This window comes from Phascolarctos cinereus, unplaced genomic scaffold (genome assembly GCF_003287225.1).
Source record: "Phascolarctos cinereus isolate Bilbo 61053 unplaced genomic scaffold, phaCin_HiC Scaffold_4;HRSCAF=312, whole genome shotgun sequence".
Taxonomy (NCBI): Eukaryota; Metazoa; Chordata; class Mammalia; order Diprotodontia; family Phascolarctidae; genus Phascolarctos; species Phascolarctos cinereus.
In genome coordinates this window covers 352911522-352927862 of record NW_027555847.1, presented here as the reverse complement: position 1 = coordinate 352927862, position 16341 = coordinate 352911522, and the positions used below count along the sequence as shown (strand labels likewise).

The 16341-nt window shown below is 35.4% G+C and overlaps 1 protein-coding gene across 3 annotated transcripts in view; it reads right to left on the bottom strand.

Moving 5' to 3' along the window:
* The window catches only part of RICTOR (RPTOR independent companion of MTOR complex 2), a 125504-nt gene that overhangs the window by 43275 nt on the left and 65888 nt on the right, over positions 1–16341 (bottom strand). For all 3 annotated transcript variants that reach the window (XM_020996096.2, XM_020996115.2, XM_078153211.1), the window contains exons 9-16: positions 15621–15688; positions 13757–13824; positions 12916–12998; positions 9069–9156; positions 5896–5986; positions 5721–5787; positions 2826–2906; positions 349–449 (exon numbers count right to left, since the gene is read on the bottom strand). In XM_020996096.2, coding sequence (XP_020851755.1) covers positions 349–449; positions 2826–2906; positions 5721–5787; positions 5896–5986; positions 9069–9156; positions 12916–12998; positions 13757–13824; positions 15621–15688 — 647 coding nt within the window. The remainder of the gene's footprint in view (positions 1–348; positions 450–2825; positions 2907–5720; positions 5788–5895; positions 5987–9068; positions 9157–12915; positions 12999–13756; positions 13825–15620; positions 15689–16341) is intronic.

Below are 16341 nucleotides of genomic sequence, written 5' to 3'. Positions count from 1 at the left end.
CAATTTTGGTTTTACGTTACAGTATTTAAAATAATATACATAAAAAATCTAATTCTCCACTACTACTTATTTCTTTTTTTTAAAAAAGTATTATTATTGCAGATAGTCTGCATGAATGACCCCAAATAACTTATGGCAAAAGAGTAATGAAGAATCCTGATATGATTTTACTGTTATATCAGCTGTGTAATCTACAAGAGAAATGCTATGCATTTTTGCGTGTTAAGGGTTTTTTTCCTTATCTGCACTAACAACGGTCATAAATACCATATATGTGAATTTAAAGTAATTACAATAAAACTTATACATGCTAACTATCTTTAAAGATCTGGTACAGCTCATACTTACAGTCTTTTCTCTTTAGGGATGTCAAAGGATGCTGCCATATTCATTAGCGTTGGTAAACAGTGCAAATGATGGCTATGTGAATGAGGAAGGATTGTGTTTGCCTAAAAACAAATACCACATGAATATACCATAAGTCCCTAATTCCCAAATGCTGATTTCATTACTTAAATGATCTGTGATTTTATCAGTGTGGGTAAATCCCTCTACCAATACAAACTGCAACCCCTCAACACCTTAAAAGATGGTCTTTATCAGTTGTTGTTGCTGAAAAATAAAATTACCATGCCACTAGACCTCTAGAGAGGAGCTTCTACAAACCCATCGAGGCTAATCTTCAGACAACTGACATAGGCAAGAAGCACCCTGTACCTGAAACCTTTCCAGCTTGGAAGGACCTGCTAAAATTGTGCTCAAGATCCCAATGTCACCTCCATGCCAGGATGAGATATCTAAGTAGGATTTCAGTGGAGGATATGTATACATACATATATGCATATGGAAGATACATATGTTTATACTTATATTACATTAAATAAATCATGCATATCCCAAAAGTCACTGGCCTGTTAATTCAATGTAGTTTTTTTAAGTGGCATTCAACTGAATTCAAATTGGTTATCTTCTTGAAAAATTTCTTACCTAAGCATGTGTGAATCTGAAATCACTGGGCCTGATTTATCTTAAATGACACTCTCTAAATAAAAGATTTAAATCATCCTTCCAGCTTGAATAGAAACCTGAATATACATTTAGTGAGACTTTGATTTGGCTTGTCTTTTTGGAAAGCCAATATTGGTACAATTACACATGGGGGAAATAAGACAAAGCAATATAAGTTTGAGTGTGTATTCTTACTGTAAGGATGTCTTGGGTCAGGTCTCAAATACAAAGTCATACTTTAAAGCCTGTAGAACCTTACTGAAGGAGCAAAAATATCTGCTCAATATTACAGGGGATAAAGTCAAAATGAACAGCTCTTTAATTGACCATTAATTTGCAATTATTATTCAAATCATCTCATTTTCCTCCATATCACACACCATAATTATTTTTCCAAGAGAAACCCATTTTAAAGTTATAAACTATAAAATGAAATTTTAGGGGCAGCTAGGTGGTGCAGTAGATAGAGCTCCAGCCTTGGGGTCAGAAGGACCTGAGTTCAAATGTGGCCTCAGACACTTGACACTTACTAGCTGTGTGACCCTAGGAAAGTCACTTAACCCTGATTTGACTCACCAAAAAATAAATAAATAAATAAAATGCAAGTTTAGAGGGTCTAGAAGCTAGGAGTAGAAACAAGACAGTAGATAATGCTTTCTAGTTATCTGTCAAAGCACTTATTTTATTTGCCAATATATTACAAAGAGGTTGGGCTGGTCTATTTTATCTTCACATACTTAAAACATGGGTTGTTGTTTTTTTTTTGGCCTTACCCCACCCCTTCCTAGTATACTAAGTTTATTTTCACCCTTTCCCTCCTATTATCTTGGCTCTAATTTATGATTTATTAGAATATAAGCTTCTCATGGGCAAGGAATGTAATTTATCACCTTTGTATCCTAAGCATTTAACACAGTGATTACATAGTATATGTTGAATAAACTGTTGTTAAATTTAAATCTGCTGAGCTAAATTTATACTCTGATAACAGGCATCAATAACAGAGGGAGTCAGGTGGGTGAAACAGAGCTTATGGAAAACAGTTCCCTATTATGGATGTTGCTGACTTTGCAAAAAAGCAAAACAAAAATTCCTCCAAATATAAATATACATACATTTCTATTAAAACAAGACAATTTTGTATGAATTTCTTTACATACAGTAGTAGTTTGAACACAAGACTTTTCTGCATTTGCTATATATCCAACTGGGTCACTACTACATACAATTTACTGGCTTTTGCGGTAGGAAGTTAGAGAGAGAAAGATTTGGATGACTATGGAGTATCAATCTATACAGTGAGTATAAGACTAACTTGTTTGTTAATCTAAAAAGTATGGATCATAATAATTTGTAAGTTATCAATGCAGGCCACCAATGCACAGCACAACTGTGGATTCAAAGAATGTTTCTGATAACTGCTAAAGCTGAAAAATTCAACACCCTCCAGACAATGTGATGATGACCCTCTCTGAACATATACAATCAGGTTCTATGAAAGCAAATATATCCAGTCTATCCCTAAGTCATTCTTGTGGGGTTTTTTCCAGCTGGGTAGGCTCTGACAGAGTTTATACTCTGCTGGTATAGTGTTTGAGAATCCAGGGACACCTCCATGCCAAAAGAAGGAACAGAAAAAGACTTCAGTTAAGCACATGTAGTTGGCCACTACAGACGAGATATAAAGTATCAAGAGACAGGTAGAAGAATGATTCCCCCTCCTATAATTACAAAGATAATTCATTTTAAATATAGTTATTTATAAAGCCATGAACTTAATAAAATTACATGTTCAATTCATAAGATATTAGACTTACCATATGTAAAAGTTCTCCTAAAAGGATTGTAGCTCTAATTGAGACATGGTCGTCACTGCTTGTTATTACTTCAACCAAACCCTTTGAGGGAAAAAAAAAATTTGCTATGCTATTTCATAATAGATATGTAATATCTCAGGCTAATTTTACCTACTATAAACTGATGGGACATAATCTTAGCTGGCCTTTTTATTACTCTTGAGAAATAGTTCTCTCATATTCTTACTGGTCTTCATTCACGTGCAGCATATTTCACTACAGTGTACACCCAGGGAAATTTTTTTAAAGCAAACATATTGAATAAAGAAATTATTTTTATTTATCAACTGAAGAACTAAAATTTAACTGAACTTTAAAAAAAAATGAACGACTAACTTCCTAATAAAAATACAAACTTAAAAATGAAACACGGTACCATAATGTTTTGGACACATTAGGGTAGGTATGGCCACACTAAACATACCCTACATACATGACTGCATTTTCTCTCTTATTTCCTACCTTTTTCATTCTCAAACTAATTAACTTTTCCTTAGAAACCTGCTTCTCCTGACTTTGTCAGAAGCATTCCCGTTCACCCAATCTTCCACATTTAATATCTTAATGTAACCTTTTTGACTCTTCCTTCTTCCTCATCTTTCATATCTCAAAGTCACCAAGATCAAGTCCACTTCTAAAATCTCTTGCATTTAGCCCTTCTCTCCTGATGCCATCAGACTAGTACAGACTTTTTATTACTATTCACTAGAACTAGTGCTGTAGACTCCAAATGCAGTCAATTCTCCTATAAGGAGACATATACCTTCCTAAAAATCAGTGTGCTATGCAAAATGTAACAGTAAAAACTACAGTTTATAGGGGAAATGGCGTAAGAGGCACAACACTCAAAAACCTCTGTTACATAAAAAAAAATTAGGATCTAATAAAAACAGTAGCACAGTTCAATACATGTTAAATTGTTAAGAAATACATAAATACTACAATAAATTACTAGGTGGTAAAGTGCATAGTGCCAGGCCTGGATTCAGGAAGACCCTAGTTCAAATCTAGCATTAGACATATACTGTATGACCCTAAACAAGTTATTTAACCTGTTTGCTTCAGTTTCCTCATTTGTAAAATAGGAATACACCACCTACCTGCCAGAGTTGTTGTGAGGATCAAATGAGATAACTATAAAGCACTAAGCACAGTGCCTAGCACATAGTAAGCACTTATATAAATATGAGCTTTTGTTATTATTAAATAGTGGTAATGTGGTGCCTATGAACACAGAGCTGGCAAAGACAATGGCTGGGGAATGGGGGGGAGTGTGGGAGAGGAGGACAGCCCACGCAATTCAGGGATGGAAAATGGGAGAGTGATAAAATGCATGGGTGCCAGCCAGCCCTCCTCCACCCACAGCTCCTGTAGATTTTCATTCAAGTTGTCTCTAATGGTCCATAATGTGGATTTCTTTATGCCATTTGCTTAGGAGATAGCATATGCATATTATGTCATTTTTTTCAAAATATTTTATTTCAAGCTTCTTTTCAATATTTAAAGCTTTCCTTTTGCATTCTCTGCTTGGCAATTTTGAAGCAAAGTATTCAGATGTGTGGGATATTGTGTGTGTGTTTTTAATATGTAAAAAGCAAAAGAATAGAAAAAAACTACCTTATAAGAAAACATACACTATGAAGTGAGGTAGCTGGTAAATGTCCGAGGTGTGTACATGCATGAATTTTGTGTATTCCTATGTGAACTCAGTTCATTAGGGTGCAGTTTTATGCATTCTTACATATTAACAAATGCAAAATTTTCCCTGTGTTCAAATTGTCCCCTAATATGTCAATCACATTAGAACAAATGTGCATTTTCAAAACAAGAGTTATAGCAGAACTAATTGTAGGTCTTTAAGATTTTATTCTAGTTTCCTCTGATACTCTATTCCAAAAAAAAGCTATAAGACTATGGATTCCTTCTGCGTAAATATGATCATATTATTCCTCGTTTCAAGCTCAAACCCCTTAGCCTGGCATTCAAGACCCTCACAATCTGGTACCATTCTACCCGTCTAGGTTGCTCTCTCACTCTTCTAATCAACATATGTCAATTATCAATCAAACAGTTTCTTAAGAGGCACTTTTCATCCTTTGGATTCTTTACATCTGGACTGCTTTCCTTCTCAGACCACTCTCTACTCCCTACAAATTTTTACATTCTTTTACAGCTCATCTCAAATGCCATCCCTTTCACAAAGCCTATCTTGACCTCCCAGTCCATGATGGTTTCTCTTTTTGGGCTTCCCAAGGCAGTTTGTTTGCAAATCCCTACGATGTTATTAGACAAAATTTTGTTTTGTAGTTATTCATGTGTAGCAGAGCCTCATCAAACTATAAACTCTCTGAAGGTAGGGTTTGTATCTCACTGAAGTCTAGCACAATATTCTATACAAAATAAGCACTTAGGGGCAGCTAGGTGGTGCAGTGGATGGAGCACTGGCCCTGGAGTCAGGAGGACCTGAGTTCAAATCCTGTCTCAGACTAGACACTTGACACTTACTAGCTGTGTGACCCTGGGCAAGTCACTTAACCCCAACTGTCTTGCCAAAAATAAATAAATAAGTCCTTAATGAATGTCTGTTAAATTGAATTACATTTTTATGTAGTTTATAGATTCTTTAATATCTCATTTGATGCTGCCTTATAACAATTTCATGAGTTAAGCCAGGAAGGAATTATTTATTAACTCTTACTTTCTAAATAAGGAAAATAAGCCTTTTCACTCCTAGTCCAGTGTTCTAATACTGGCTTTCATTATACAAGGATGAAGTAAATTTTGCTGTTTTCAAAGAAATTGTCAGGAGAAAAATAAGGTAAATTCTGAAATATTATTTATAATAATTTCACTTACCTCTAAAAGCCCATTAGTAATGAAAGCAGAAAGTACCAGTGCCAAATAATTATCCATGAGGTCTGGTCTAAAAACATATTAACACAAAAAAATTTAAATGGTTTTTCATTATGTTATATGTTTTAGAAAAAAAAATCTTATAAAAATGTAAAAATCTCCCATCAGCAAATTCTACCTGGATCTGGCTCGATGGGGAAGAATAGTTTTAGCTTCAGCTGCTACAAAGCCATCTGAAAGTCTCCAACAATCTTGGAATCTACTTGGATCTAAAAACAATAAAAATGCCACCATTAAGTATAAAGAAATGTACCTATCACAGCTTTCTTTAAAAAACAACAACAACAACTACAACAACACATTCTGTTGCACTCAGAAGAAATCTGGGAGATTATTAGACAAAATACATTCAAAGAAAAGCTAAAAATATATCATTTACTTACAATGGGCATTTGATGAACACTTAAATACTATTTACAATGGACATTTGTGTTCAGAAAAATACTGATTATTCATAGTTAAATAATAGTTTGTGAACTGTATACTTAGACTTCCGGCTTTATACGATTTTATAACTGGAAGGTACCCAAGAAAATATAAAGTTCAACTCCTATATTGAGGACAAAATCCTTTTATAAATTGACCAAAGAGTTACTTAGCATCAGCCTGAATACCTTAATTGCTTAGAATTCTACCTCATAAAGCAGACTATACCTTTTGGGGATGGTGTTGATTGTTAGGAAGTTCTTCTTTATATTAAACTTAAATCTACCTCTCCGTAATTTGTGGCTAAGAAATCTTGTTTTACCCTCTGGAATTATATAAAATGAGGCAAATATCTCTTCCCATCTAGAAAGTGCTGTAATGTTTAACCTTCTCATTTCTGCCTCCTTGCTTCCCCAGCTTCCTTCAAATATGAATTAAATCCCACTTCACCTAAGAAGCCTTTCGTGATCCTCCTTAATGCTAGTGCTTTCCCTCTGTTGACTATTTCCCATTTAGCCTGTAAATAGCTTGTTTGTACCTAGTTATGTGCCTGTTGTCTTCCGCTCACTGAGAGCAGAGGCTATCTTCTACCTCTCTCTAGATCCTCAGTGCTTAGCACAGAGTCTGGCACATAGGAGGTACTTGTTCTATTTTAAGTTCTCTCTAAGCTAAATACCCATAGTTCCTTCAATATATGATATGACACGTCATATTCATAACATGGTTTCAAGTTTTCCTTTTCACAGAGTGAATAAAGAAAGCTGAGCACACTCTGGTTCATTAAATTCCCTAGTAAATGTAGCATTCAGAACTCAAAGCAACATTGTAGTTTTATACGCTCTAGTTTAGTAATACTACTATATGGTATTGTAAGACTAAATTAAGTTTCCTAACAGCCAAATCACACTATATCCTTATATTGAGCTTGAAGCCACCAAAAGTTCCTTGGCCTTTTGTGTGTGTGAGTGTGTGTGTGTGTGTGTGTGTGTGTGTCTGTGTGCGTGCATGTGTTAACCTTAGCTATTTTTCAAAATTTTATTTTCAATTCCAAATTTTCTCCTCCCCTCCTCTCTCTCCCCTACTCACTGAAAAGGCAAGATGAACAAAATCCATTACAAATATGTATAGTCATGCTCCCCATCAGATTTCCCCACCACAGCCACCCCATCCCTTCCAAATAAAGCAAGGAAGAAAAAAAGAAGAAAATATGTTTCAGTCTGCACTGAATCCATCTACTTTGTCTGGAGGTGAGCAACATGTTTCATCAACAGTCCTTTGTAATTGTGGCCGGTCACTGTATTAGTTAGTCACTAAGTCTTTCAAAGCTGATTATCTTTACAATATTGTTACTATACAAATTGTTCTACTGGTTCTGCTCACTTTAATGTGCATTGGTTCACCTAAGTCTTCTCATCTTTTTCTGAAATCATACCCTTCATTAATGCAACACAATAGTATTATATCACATAAATATGCCACAAACTTTTTAGCCATTCCCCAATTGATGGGCATGCCCTAAGTTTCCAATTTGTTGCCATCACAAAAAGAGTTGCCATAAATATTTTTATACATATGGGTCTTTTTCCTCTTTCTCTGATCTCTTTGGAGTATAGACTTAATAGTAGTATCAGTGGGTCAAAGAATATGCATAGTTTAATACATTTTTGGGTACTGTTGTAAATTACTTTCTTGGTCTTTTTTGATATGAATTGTTTTCTAGCTACATCTTTCCCTATCTTGATTTATAAAAGAGAAGTGGCAAGACTTTTTATTTTTCCTATTTTCTCTATCTTGTCTCCATTTCAATGATCACTTAAGACAATGGAAACATATAGAAAAAACTAAAATTCCTCAATCTTAGGTACTGATTCATGGGGTTGTTAAAAAGTACTCTCTCTCCACAATGAAATATGTGGACATTGTTTCTGGATTTCTAGAATAACAAAACCAATTAAGTTTTAAAACGAGTTACAGTATTTCACTTCCATGTGTATATTCCTTCTCTTCCTAACTATAAAAAAGTATAACTCACACATCATTATGTCCCATCCAGCTGTGTGGGAAATAGGCATCCCCATAAACACGAGGTTAAATCTGAGCTCTAAATACTCTCCCTCTGTGGAAATCAATAATTAATAGAGATCTTAGTCTTTCTGGCTGCCAAAGAGCTTTGAATAGAACCCAAAACTATATTTTAAAAAATTACACTTTAATATGCTAATTATAAGCCTATTATAAAACAATGGCAACTTTTTTGGTCTTGTATAAATTTTGAAAGACTTCATACAACTTCTGATTTGGTACATTAATATATTTAAGTATAAATTTTAAAAACTGAATTTACTCATCTGCTGTTTATCTGAGATTTGGAGTAATCAAAGTAACAGAACAGGTTATGATAACATTTTTTATTTGATTTATCTTGTTTTCTAAAGAAAAAGAACTGTAAACTACAGTTATCCCTTCCACACTGTGACTTCCCCACTGTGATTTTGATATACTACGGGTCAGCATAAGAAATTAAGTGGGAATTTTGGGAGAGTTTTGTGGAAGCTGCAGATAACATGCAAAGGCCAGCAGATGACACTGGAAAAGTTTAGAAACTTAGAAATGCATAAAACATATGTTTAGTATTGTATAATATCAACATATCTTTTAATACCATAATAATTCAGATTTCTTCTCTGGTACAAAGTGAGGGACAAAAAAATTTATTCGGATTGTCAGATCATGGGGGCACTGCATCCTAACCTCCAAAATGTGGAAGTGATAACTATATAATGATAAAATGACAATTTCTAGCAGGAAAAAGATATCATGCATGAATGAATCAATCAATGACTGCATCTTGTTTTCAATACCTACCTACACTGAGCAGGGCTTCAATGAACTCTTCAGTCACAACAGGTAGAGGCAGACGAAATATGTCATAGAGAACTTCAAGCAGACCCCGCTGCAAGTATAAAGAGTCATATTTTATACAGCATACATTTATATAGCTTTTCATTTCAACAATCTTGTGAGGTAGCTGGTATAACTTACTATCCTCATTTTACATAAGAGGAAACCGAGGTTCAAAGGGCTTAAGTACCTTGCCCAGAGTCACCTAGTTAGAAAGCATAAAACCTGGGACCAAAGTCATCTGATTCCAAGTTCAATGCTCCTTCTCCCACACTATGTGTAAACCCTTTATTTACGAAGAAATGTGTACTTTAACCTGAAATTTATTTTTGAAATCTCTGGTATGTTCTTGGTAAAGGAAATTATACAAATACTAGGAATGTGGACTATTGGTCCTATATTCTTTATCTGAGAGATAAACCAGACACCAAAGGGAGAGGTAGGAATAGAAAAACTGGAGCCACAGCAGCTGCACTGAAAGCCTGATTATTCCTTCCTCCATCTATGTAAGCCTAGGAAGAATCAGAAGGGTTTGGCATTGAGCTATAGATTTTATTTATGCATGCTAGAGGACATAGTACAGCTTTGGTATATTGTAAGTTAGGCTTCCTTTTTCCTGTAAGAATGATTACAAGCAAATTACTAAGAATGAGAGGCTTTGATGAGGAAATATAATAAGTGAAATTCCCTACCTGGCTAAAATTGTGAGGCATCTTGGACTTAGTGGAGCCTGACCAATATATGAGTCAATATATAATGTTACAGTATATAACAATGAAGAATCCAGTAACATTACTGGTTGGTAGACTCCCTCTGCCTTGAATTTTTCCACTGAAACTTACTGTAGCACAAAGTAAAGAGAAGGCTACTGTCCAAAAGTGTCAAAATAACAATGTCCTTTCAGGTGATCAATCTTTTGTTCAAAATCTTTTTGTTCCATTAAAATAAAACTAGAGGTGTCATTTCATCTGTGAGGAGATCCCATTAAGCAGCTTCCTCTTCTAATGCAGACTAAAATCTTCAGGGCAACATCCAGTCTTAGAAGGTTGGTTACGCACCGAGAATGATTTGCACAGGGTAAAAAAGCTACCGTGTCAGATGCAGGACCTAATCCAGGCCTTTCTTAAATCTAGGGCCAGGTCTCTCTCCACTATGCTATATTGCCTCTTACTCCCTCCCTCTTCTTTTCTATTTGCCTATCTGCTGTCCTCTCAGTTTTTTTATTCTTTATATATAGCTACTATTTCCAACTTCTTCTATCTTCAACCCAACATGTTTGTCCTCCTTTCTTACCTCAATCAAGTAAGAGAGAAAATGTTTGTAAAATATTTTTTAAATTTGTAAATAAAAAAAATTGAGAGGGTGAAGGGCACTGCAGGTCTAGACCTGTCCTTTCATTGATGTAAAGACCTCCTATTGTATAAACTTCTTCCATCAATGCAGACATATGATTTCAGAAATACATCTGGGGGTTCTGACAGGTTAAGCAACTGCCTATCTTTTTTGTCCCCACTAAACAGTATTTTTTTTTCTAATTACATGTAAAGATAGTTTTCAACATTCATGTTTATAAGATTTTGAGTTCCAAAATTTTTTCTCCCTCTGTCCCCTTTCCCCTCCCCAAGACAACACGCAATCTGATATAGGCTATACATGTATAATCATATTAAACATATTTCCACATTAGTCATCTTGTGAAAGAAGAATCAGAACAAAAGTGAAAAACCACAAGAAAGAAAAAAAAAGAGAGAAAACAGCATGCTTTGATCTGCATTCAGACTCCATAGTTCTTTCTCTGGATGCAGATAGCATTTTCCATCACGAGTCTTTTGGAATTGTCTTAGCTCATCGCATTGCTGAGAAGAGCTAAGTCTATCCAAGTAGGTCAGCACACAGTGTTGCTGTTACTGTGTACAATGTTCTCCTGGTCCTGCTCACTTCACTCAGCATCAGTTCATATTAAGTCTTTCCAGATATTTCTGAAATCTGCTTGTTCATCATTTCTTACAGCACAATAGTATTCCATTATATTCATATACCACAACTTGTTCAGCCATTCCCCAACTGATGTGCATTCCCTCAATTTCCAATTCTTTGCCTCCACAAAAAAAGTTGCTATAAATATTTTTGTACATGTGGGTCCTTCTCCCTTTTTTATGATCTCTTTGGGATACAGACCTAGTAGAGGTCTTGTTGGATCAAAGGGTATGCACAGTTTTACAGCCCTTTGGGCATAGTTCCAAATTACGCTCCAGAATGGTTGGATCAGTTCACAACTCCATCAACAATGCATTTCTATTCCAATTTTCCCACATCTTCTCCTACATTTATCATTTTCCTGTTTTGTCATTATTAGCCAACCTGACAGGGTATGAGGTGGTACCTTAAGAGTTGTTTTAATTTGCATTTCTCTAATCCAGATCTGCACAACTTGTAAACTTCTTTGGGCCACAGACAGGTTGGACTAAAGACAGATGAGTGTTGGTTATCATGTGCCACGTGACAAACAGGAGAGTGCACAGTGGCAACCTTAAATTTTTCACTGGCCTTCCAAGTGGCTGGCAGGCTGCTTGCGAGCCCTATGTTGTGACGGCCTGTTCTAATCAACAGTGATTTAGAGCATTTTTTCACATACCGATAAACAGCTTTAACTTCATCTGAAAACTGCCTGTTGCTATCCTTTGACCATTTGTCAACTGAGGAATAACTTGTATTCTTATAAATTTGACTAAGTTCCCTATATATATTTTAGAAATGACAACTGCCCATCTTCTTACAGAGATAGAATGAATCAGAGGAAACAACATCAATCTGAGTGCTCGTCAATGCCTCTCAAGTTGATGAATGTGCCTTGTATATAAGTTTATTTTTACTAATTTTTAATCTTTTAAAAATCAGGAATACTAATAGTTTGGACTGATATAGCACTTTGCAATAGTACATTTTTCTCTAAAGGAGAAAAACAAAGAAAACTGGATGGCACAACAAACAGAATACCAGACCTAGAGTCAGGAAGACCTAAGTTCAAATCTGGCCTCAGACACTTACTAGTGTGACCCTGGGCAAGTTACTTAACCCTGTTTGCCTCAGGTTCCTCATCTGTAAAACTGAAATGGAGAAGAAAATGGCAAATCACTCCACTATCTTTGCCAAGAAAACCCCAAAATGGCTCATGAAGAGTTAGACATGACTGAAAAATAATCCTACTACAACAAAAGTGTTGATATACATTACAGAACACTAACCATACATACTGGAGTACAAAATGTATAAACACAGAACCACAGAATGTCAGCCTGGGAGAGGACCTTAGCAATCACCTAGTTCTATTCCATCTTTTTACAGATGAGGAAACTGAGGTCCATCATGATCATCATGATCAAGTGGCTTTCTCAGGGTCATACAACAAGCAAGTAAAAGCCTAGAACTGGAAATCAGCTATCTTGATTTCCATTCTACTGCCTTTCTACTATATCAAAGGTCTTAATGAATATGTTATCCTACTTAATTTCAGAGTCCTTACTCTGACTGAAGGGTCAGCAAAGCACAATGTATTAGATTTAGAATCAGAAGACTTGAGGACTTGAGTTTGTGTCCTAACTCTGTCTCTTACTACAAGGTTGGCCTTCAGCAAGTTACTTGTCCTTTCTGAGCTCCTGTTTCCTCATCTGTAAGAGGCAACTGTATTAGATGACCTCAAAAAATCCTTTACAAATCTAAATTTATGTTACTATCTATGATCCTTGCCAAGAAGAGAGGTGTGGCTAAACAGTCAAGAAAAAATAATAACCACTCGAAACATTTTACCTACCCGTATTTCCATATTTGGTATACAAAGTACCCCAATTAAAGACTGGATCCCAGAGTTCCCAGGCTTACATAAACTAATTATACCTGTTTAAGAAAAATAAAGTAGAAACATTAATATCCACGGCAATCAAATTCTTCAACGAATAAGCAGCATCTGTAACAATTTGGATATAACCAGAATTTAAAATATTTTAGATATTATTCTAGTATAAATTATATAAATTATAATTATTATATATTTATAATTATATAAATTATAGAATTGTTTGACTTACATTTCTCTTATTATTAGTGATGTGGAAAATTTTTTTCATGTGGCTGCGAATACGCATTTTCTGTTGGGGAATGACTATTTGTCATACGTATTCATTGTTTATGTATCGCTTATCAACCCCTTATCAGAGGAATCTGAAACAAGTATTTTTTCCCCCATTCAATCACTTCCTTTCTTATCCTAGAGGCCACTTTTTCCCCCCAGCCAAAGACAAGGTTTATTAAAACATCTGTTATATTGGGCAGTCTCCATAAGGAGTCTGAATGTTAGTGAGCTATTGTAAAGGTTGTAAGAATTTGAGCAGTGGCTAGATTTTAAGAATCTGAGCCTAGATGCCACTTTCAATAGCCCAAAGATACTCAGTAGTAATGCTATCTACAACCTGAATGAGAAAACTAAGCTCGGTACCTGTATTTAAAGGGTGAAGGAAATGAAGTCTTTATAAGTACAGAATAACTTTATGAACACAACTAACAATTTTGGAAGGGAGTTATATGCAACAAGAAGATTCTAATATACAATAAGGAACCTTTAAGTCAAATGTATAAGGGAGAGTGAAGGAACTTACCTGCCCATGATCGGAATGTTGCTACTATTCCCATTTTACTAGCTAGGAACCGTGCTTCTCGGTCTTCTCTATTAAGAAACAGAATATTTAGGAATCAAAGTGATGACAATGGTAAAATTTAAAGCTTTTGAGTATTACAAATAGAAATATGTTTTGGGGGGTATCCAGACTGGTCTCCTCTACAGGTTCATTTTCCATGTTGTACTCCCTATATGAACAGTACTTAGACTCTGTTTCGAGCTCTCCCTCTTTTTTCTAGGTGATTTTATCAGCTCCCACTGTTTCAGCTATCATCTGTATGCAAATTATCATCTAATGCCAAACTCTAAAAGCCCAGTCCTCATCTCTCTCTCTTGAGACTCATTTCTACAACAACACCTGCCTGGATATCTCACAGGCATCTCAAACTCAACATATATAAACTCACCCCCTTCTCTTCATTTCCCTATTCCTGTTGAGGGTACCAATCTTCTGGTCACCCAGGTTCTCTACTTAGGAATTATCCTCAACTCTTTTTTCTCCTTCTCCCTTCATATCTGATCAGTTGCCAAGTCTTACTGATTCTACTTTTTTAACATCTCTTACATACATCACTTTTTCTCTCTACACAATCATCCTATTCCTCAACCCTTATCACTCCCTGTCTAGAATTCATAGCTTCCTAATATGCATTTCTGCAGTCTCTCCCCACTCAAATCTGCCCTCATACTAAAATGCTCTTTTACCTCTTGAACCTGACAGCTCTATTCCAAACTCAAGTGCTGCTTGCTCCAAAAAAAGGCATTCCCCAGTTATCAGTGAATTTTCACCCTTTCACTGCTTATTATGTATATATTCTGCATTTGTCTGTGAACATGACGCATGCCCCTAGCAATATGTTAAGTGCTCTAATGGTGATGACTTCTTCACTTTTGTATTTTTTTTTTAAGGCAATTGGGGTTAAGTGACTTGCCCAGGGTCACACAGCTGGCACATGTCAAGTGTTTGGTATGAGGTCACATTTGAACTCAGGTCCTCCTGACTTCAGGGCCGGCGCTCTATCCACTGCGCCACCTAGCTGCTCCCACTTTTGTATTTCTATCCCATGCACTTGCTTGAAAAGAAACTCTATGAGAAAACAAATTCACTCTTATCTTTAAAGATGGGCATTGAGAGGTTAAGAGACTTGTTGAGGTCACACTGGGTGACTGTTACTTTCTACAGGAAGTCTTTCCTGGTCCCTTGAACCTTTCCCACAAGGTGACTTCACATCTGCTTTATACTGCCCTACATATGTGAATGTTCTCCTTGATAAAATGTAAGCTCCTTAAGGACAGGGGCTACTTCACTTTGTTTTTGTATTCCCAGGGTCTAACAGTTCCCTGCACATAGTAGGTATATAATAAATGCCTGCTGATTAAGGGAGGTATTTGAACCCAAGTCTTCCTGACTTGGAACAAGCATTTACTCTGTTAAAGCAATCTCCATTTGCTTTCCCAACTCTGGTATTTTCTTTTTCTTTTCCTTTACTTTCAATCCTTTAATTTTTAGAATAAGTTATAAAAATCAAATATTGTAAAATAATCCCCATTCTATCTCACACATTTATCAATTTAAAAAAAATTAAACAAAGATTTACAATTCCTGAAGCTTTAATGCCCTTAAAGAGCTAACATTTGAATGAAATCTTAATAATAAGCTCATGTTACAGTATTTTGATCGAAAACAAACATTTCAGTTAAACAAAGAATACAGAGTCATCATCTCTCCTTTAATTTTCAGGAGAATCCAAGAAGACTGCTGACAATATGCACTTCGAAAATTAAAAAAGAAAGTAAGTAGCATACTGCAAATCTTCAATTAATAGGAAACATCTGGCACTTACTTGAGCTGTCCTTCTGCTGTGTCTGGATTATGCCTGTAGTGAAAATCTGTATATGGTGCTAAGATTCTCTAAAAATAAAGAACAGTACTTGTTATGACCATATTATCTTTATAATAAATAAACTGAATTTATTTTCACTTCCCTCCAATTTTATTCCAAGAGAATTTGTTTAAGTATTTAAGCCAGGTAATAACAATAAGTAAAAACCACTGGTAAACAAAGTGTAGTCCTGGGGGGAAAGTTTAGCTTAATTTAAAAAAAGTTTTAAAATAGGACTTTTTTTCATTTAAGCGAGAACACAAAATATAGGTAGCAATATTCAAGATAGGCTGAACAAAGACAGAAGTCTAGATAAAATGAATGTATATGTCAATCAAGTTTGTGCCTATCAAAATTCAAAACATAGCTTCTACTGAAAGAAAAGGAGATCAGTGTTTTGGATAAAAATGTTGAATGCATCAGTAACTGATTTATTATGATTATTAAGACCACTGATTTAGAGACAGAAGGGACATTCACGGTCACCTAGTCCAATAATTTCACTTTGCAGATGAGAAAACTGAGGCCCAGTTAAATAAAAATAACAGAGCCAGGAGCTGAACCCTTGTCTTTTCATTCAGACAATAGATAGCACTCATTCCACTGAGCACACTGTTCACATGTACGGAAAGAAGTGAAGTTTTGTAAATGTTGAGGATCATCTATGTGTTAGGATAAATAA